At 53.5% G+C, this 6,000-nt stretch overlaps 1 protein-coding gene across 3 annotated transcripts in view; it reads left to right on the forward strand.

Moving 5' to 3' along the window:
• Nucleotides 1-5,602, forward strand: part of CHST13 (carbohydrate sulfotransferase 13) — a 49,923-nt gene extending 44,321 nt beyond the window's left edge. For all 3 annotated transcript variants that reach the window (XM_029996137.2, XM_029996138.2, XM_029996136.1), the window contains 2 exons: nt 694-776; nt 4,278-5,602. In XM_029996137.2, the coding sequence (XP_029851997.1) occupies nt 711-776; nt 4,278-5,123 (912 nt within the window). In that variant the 5' untranslated portion in view covers nt 694-710 and the 3' untranslated portion in view covers nt 5,124-5,602. The remainder of the gene's footprint in view (nt 1-693; nt 777-4,277) is intronic.
• Nucleotides 5,603-6,000: the final 398 nt, after the last annotated feature.

Here is a 6,000-nt window from a genome sequence, read left to right on the forward strand (position 1 = left end):
TTGTGCTGCTGCAAATAGACCTCCGAAATCAAACCAGCCAATCTGCGTGGCAGGGAAGGGGCGAGGACTGCTTGGGTGGCTGTCTGCAGCTTCAAACACTTGAGGAGATGTTGCTGGTTTAGAAGGGAAGAAAAAAAAATAAATAGCAAATAAGAACTTAAAACAACTTATCAGTCAAATGAAGCATCTGACTAATTCGTGTATTAATGACCACGTCTCTGAGCCTGGAAATGCAAACTCTGAGCCCGTGGGGGCTCAGCACAGAGCTGCCGGTGTTGGATCTGCCCCTTACCTCTGCCAAGCACAGATGCTGTCTCGCCCCTCACGGGGCTGCGGCGATGCTGGTCACCTCCTGGGGCATTCCCTGAGCAATGCAGCCTGCACGCAGTGCCATTTCCCAAATGCACGTGGATCAAACTGTTCCCAGTTGCTCTTGAAATTGTAACAACCTGTTATCTTTATTTATGGTCTTTTATTTGTTTAAAGGTTAGATCTGGACCTTTTGAATGCTAACTGCAGGTTTTGTTAAAAAATAAGAGGGAGGGACGAGTATTGCTTGAGCATCTTCTCCCAGAGGCAAACAGATCTGTCTCTTCTCAAGGGACGATGTCTCATCCCAACTTGGGCATCTCCAGAGAGGGTGAGGGAAGCAGCCCCTCCCAACCCCTCTGATTTTTCTCCCTCTTTTTCCAGCTGCAGAAGACAGAGTTATGAGATCTACCTGGCAGGGGAAAGCTGGTCGCAGCCCACTCCAGGCCCTGTACGAGAGTGACCAGGTAAAGGGCCAGGGAGAGGGAGATGGGGGGTGAAGAGGGAGTGGGGTGCTGGAGGTTGACCCCTTCTTCCACCCCTCCGGTGTGCAGGGCACTGCAGTGTGTCCAAACACACCCAGGGTCCCCATACCTGAACCTCTGGCTGTGTCCAAAAGAAAAGACCACACCGCTTTGGGGAGTAATTGTTGATAAAAAACTGCTTTTGGCCCTTGCTGGTACTTGGGCAAATGGTTTCATTATTGATGGGCTGAGCCATAGCTGGGCAAACGCGGGAGATTTCACCGTCTGAGGATTCAAAGCCAACTCTGGGCCATCGTAGCAGGGCAAGAGCATCATTGCTGCACTTTCTGAGCTAATAATTGGGAGATGCTTCTATGTTGGGTGCTATACACACACACACATATGCATATATATATATACACGCACATATATAAAGCTGGACCCAGCCATGAGGCGTTTATAATCCTGGGACGTCTCAGTCCTCTCCATCGCCCTGAGCTGTGCCAGCTACACCTGCTGAGAAAGGGGCAGCCAGGCACCGTGTGGGCAGGGAGACGAAACGCTCCCTCCAGGTGGGCTTAGTGGGTCCCTGCCTGTGCAAGGGTCTGCCGCAGGGTAAGCTCGAGGCAGAGAGCGCTCGCCCTCGCCAGCCCCCAGTGCGTGCAGCCCAACTGGCATCGGTGACACGGCGTCGGGGAGGGTGTCCCGCTTGCCCTTAGCAGCTGAATGGGAGCTTGGGGCTTTGTGGTTGAAGCTGCAAAAGGTGTGCTTGTTTCCTTCTACTGCATTTCCCCCGTGGGTGGGCAGTTTTCCCCCCACGCAGCCAGACTTGCCTTTGCAGAGGGATCCTCGCCCACAACTTCCCTGCAGGAAACCACCCGCCAACCGGTGCAAAGGGCTGGGCCATTGCCACACGCCCCAGCTACCAAATGTGCCCTGCATCTCCCCACGTCCACTGGGCAGTCTTCTTCTGCAGCCCCCAAGAAGCAGAAGGCAACGGTGGTGGTCCCTGCAGCTGGAGCCAGATCTCCCTTCCATACGCGATGCTTTGTGTTACTGTCTAGGTTGATGTTTTTATGTCTATAAGCAGCCAAATTACATTTGCTCTGGGAAAAATGGCAAATGTGGACTTCCTTGGCCACGATGCTGGCAAACCCTAATGCTGCTGGAATGTCGTGGTGTTATTTCCTTAAAAGTGATACTTAATTTCTCTGGCTTTTAAAGAGAAGGAAATGAAGGGAGCAATTCCGCTCTGAAATAACTGCAAGACATGCACTTATTCCAGTGGGCGGCTGTTGAAAAGTAGTCACATTTATTTGTTGCCATGCCTGCAGACAGTGTCTGTCTGTCTTTCTGGTCCAATAGTTTTGAATTATGCAAGTGCATGGAAAAATACCTGAAAAAAAATAATCACATTATTAAAATGCTTCTTTTTTTTTTTTTAAGCACTTGCAAAAAGGGTTTCCAATTTTAGAAGGTGATGGGGAACATCCAAACGAGAAATTTCTACTGAAAGGTTTGGCTGTGTCGCAAAGAGGTGTACCATGAGAATGCCTCTTCAGCTATGATTATCACCTCCCTAGGTGCTGTATCTTCTTCATATCCAAGTAGCCAACAATGTCAAAGTCATCTTTTGGTGGCAGTTAGAGTGTGTTGACCTGCGTTTCCTCCATGTGAGCATTTTCCCTTATCGTCTCCCTCTTGGAAGGAGCAGGGATGGGATGCTTTCTCCTACCCCGTCTCAGGTTACTGCCCATGCAGGTTTCTGGAGAAAGTGGTCAGTAAGGTGACCCGGACAAGGTCATTTCTTTTGTGGAAATGAGATCCAAGGGTATAACTGTCGTTCATCCCTTGCAGGAGGAGCTTTTTGCCCAGATGTTAGTGCCCTTCTGAAGGTGATGAGCCTGCTGGATCATCCACGGGATGGGCAGTTTGTCTCGGGATCCCAACTCCTGGCAGGAGCTTTACAAAGCCCCATCTCCACAACGCTGCCTATCCCAGGCTGTAGTGCCTCCCAAAACCCCTTATCGTCCCCCAGGGAGAGGTGAGGGTGCACCTGAAGTTTGGCAAAGGGTGTCCTTTGGGATGCCTAAGCGATGACAGCTGTCAGCAGCAAGGATGTAGGGACCGAGGAGGTGGCCTGCCCTTGCCCTTCATCCTGAGGTTGCCACATCTCTGCAGGCTACAGACATTTGTCGTGGCGCCCTGTGATGCCGGCGGGAGTTTCTTCACAACCACAAAGTGGAAGCCAACGTCATCTTGCGACATGGGGGGGTCGTTGCATTGCGTTAGAGCAGCGGTTCCGCGGGGTCAGATCCACCTCGGGTTAGCAAATGGGCGGTGAAGCTGTTAGCGGTCGTGGCCTGGACGAGGCTGTTGGAGGTTGCCAGCGAGGACCTCGGGGCTGAACGCGAAATTTCCCAACCTCGTGAGCAAAACCGGGAGGGAGTGGGCAGGCGGAGGAGGGGACCTTCCTCTTCTGAGTGCCTAGAAATAATTTCCTTCCCCAGATGTTTTAATGACATTTTGGGATTTCTGATGAAAACCATGACAGGAAGGGTCGCGTCCCCAAATCTGGAGCCGGGGGTTTCATCTGGGCCAGGGGGCTCTGGGCTCCTGGGACGCCAATGCAGCAGCTGCCAGGCCTTGATGCATGGGTCAAAAAGGATAAAGAAAAAGGACCGTATGTGGACTTCTCATCCCTGTGGACAAAGGAGCCTGTGACCAGCGCTGAGGCATCAGACTGGCCTGTGTGGAAAACGTCCCTCAGGAGAAGAAACCCACAGCCCTCAGGAAGGGCCCCACCACCTCCAGCAGCACCTCGCTCCTCTCCATCATGCCCTGCCACCCCACCTCCCCTTCAGCTCCCCATCTGCTCCCCGGGGTTCGACCGTCAGTGTTAAAGGCCATTTTCCTCCACCCGCCTCCCTCTGCCTTTCCTTGGCAGCACACCCGTGCCATTTTTCATCACGCATGCCCACGTTTCTGCCTCCTGGCTGCGGTGTTCGCAGCGAGCCCGCGGCTGTAGGCGTCAGCGCGACGCAGCGATGCCCCATCGCAGCCAGGAGGTGTGCGGGGCCCTGCGCCAGCAAAGGGGCTGTGCCGTTTGCCCCTGGAGGGGTCGGGCCACGTATGGGCCCCCGGGCTCCGGTAAGGGAGAGCTTTAGCCCAGTATGTGTGTGGGATGCTGTAACAAATGTTTGGTTGTTGACCCTCTCTGCACCGCCTGTTCTTTCCTCACCCCCTTTGACTTGTCTTCTCATCTGGCTCCTCATCACATTTTATTCTGTCTTTTGCCCCCAGCAGGTCCAAGGATTAAATGCACCAAAGCAAGTTGTGTTCAAAGTCAACGCTGTCCCCAAAAATCTCACATGGGTGACTGCCAAACGCAGAAAAGGGGAGAGGATGGGGACAGTTGTGGGCCAAGTGTTGCGTGTAGGCAATGATCAGCTTGGGCAAGCTAGTGACCATCTTGGTTTTTTTTTTTTTTTTTTTTCTCCCCAGTTTGAGCAGTCATCACTGCAGGCGGTTCACCAGCAGAGACGGGAGCTGTTGAGCAACATCTGCAACCGTTACACCCGCAAGCGGCGTCTCCTGCGTCCGGATGACTTGCGGCACTTGGTGGTGGATGACACGCATGGGCTGCTCTACTGCTACGTGCCCAAAGTGGCTTGCACTAACTGGAAACGGGTGATGATGGTCCTGACAGGGCAAGGCAAGTACCGGGACCCACTGGAAATCCCCGCCAACGAGGCCCATGTCTCATCTAACCTGCGCACCCTCTCCGAGTACAGCATCCCCGAGATCAACCACCGCCTGCGCAGCTACCTCAAGTTCATCTTTGTGCGGGAGCCCTTTGAGCGCCTGGTCTCGGCGTACCGCAACAAGTTTACCCGCAGCTACAACACGGCCTTCCACAAGCGCTACGGCACCAAGATCATCCGGCGGCACCGGCAGGAGCCCAGCGACAAGGCCCTGGAGCGTGGGGACGACGTGCGCTTCGAGGAGTTCGTCTACTACCTGCTGGACCCACGGACGCAGCGGGAGGAGCCCTTCAACGAGCACTGGGAGCGGGTGCACTCGCTCTGCCACCCCTGCATCGTCCACTACGACGTGGTGGGCAAGTATGAGACCTTGGCCGAAGACGCCAACTACATCCTCCAGCTGGTTGGGGCCGACATGAGCGTCAAGTTCCCGTCTTCATCCAAGACCACCAGGACGACAGATGACATGACGGCCCAGTTCTTCCAGGACATTAGCCCCTTCTACCAAAGGAGACTCTTTAATTTATACAAAATGGACTACTTGCTCTTCAATTACTCCATCCCCTCATACCTCCGCATCCGATGAGGCAGGGGTTGGGGGGAGAGGCGAAGGAGAGCTGGGTAACTCTCATCTTGCCACAATTCCTCTCCTCCCACCCTGTGCTCATCTCTTCGTTGACTTTTCCCCCGTGCCCTCTCCGTTACGGTCTGCTCCACATCCTGCTGCCTCATTCATGCATGGTCTGGAGGGAGGACACCTCTCAAAACACTGGGGCTGGAGTTTTTCCTTCCCTTTCCCTCCCACCCTTGAACACCTATAGGGGATGGTGGCGGGACCAGACACTGCTGGGTAGGGGAGGGCTTGCCTTGGCTGGGGACTTCTTTTTAACTAAGAAACTCCTCTGTAGATCCAAGTCTTGGGAAGGCTCCTTTTTCGGGCAGGATCCCTTTAGGTCTTTCTCCTCCTTACTGGGCTGTTTGGGGGCAGACATGGCATCTTGGGGGTAGGGTGGAGCGTGTCAGAGACTTTCATAGAACCAGAAATAAAGCAATAATTTAATGTAAGTTTTTCCTTTTGTTTAAAATTGCTCCCACCTTTTCGCCTTGTTCTCCTCCGTCCTCCCCCAGCTTCCTGCAGCATCCCCCATTGCTGGAGAAGGCAGTGGTGTGTTACTGGGACCACACATTTCTCCCCGACAAAGCCCGGAGGGCTTTTTTGTTACTCTCCTTCTGTGTGCTCTCCGGATGCAAAATACTCCAAAGAGAGAGAGAGAGGAGCAGGTTTGCAGCAGGTATGGGATGATAACGACACCGTGCTTTCTCCTGAATTACAATACCAGAGCACTCAGCGCCTCTGTGTGTGTGTGAGTCTCTGGCTTTCTGGTCAAATCAATAAATCCAGGCCCCACACCTCCTGGTTTTTAAGAGCAGGCGATAACTGTTTCGCAAAGCCACATGTACAG

Source organism: Aquila chrysaetos, chromosome 20 (assembly GCF_900496995.4).
Source record: "Aquila chrysaetos chrysaetos chromosome 20, bAquChr1.4, whole genome shotgun sequence".
Taxonomy (NCBI): domain Eukaryota; kingdom Metazoa; phylum Chordata; class Aves; order Accipitriformes; family Accipitridae; genus Aquila; species Aquila chrysaetos.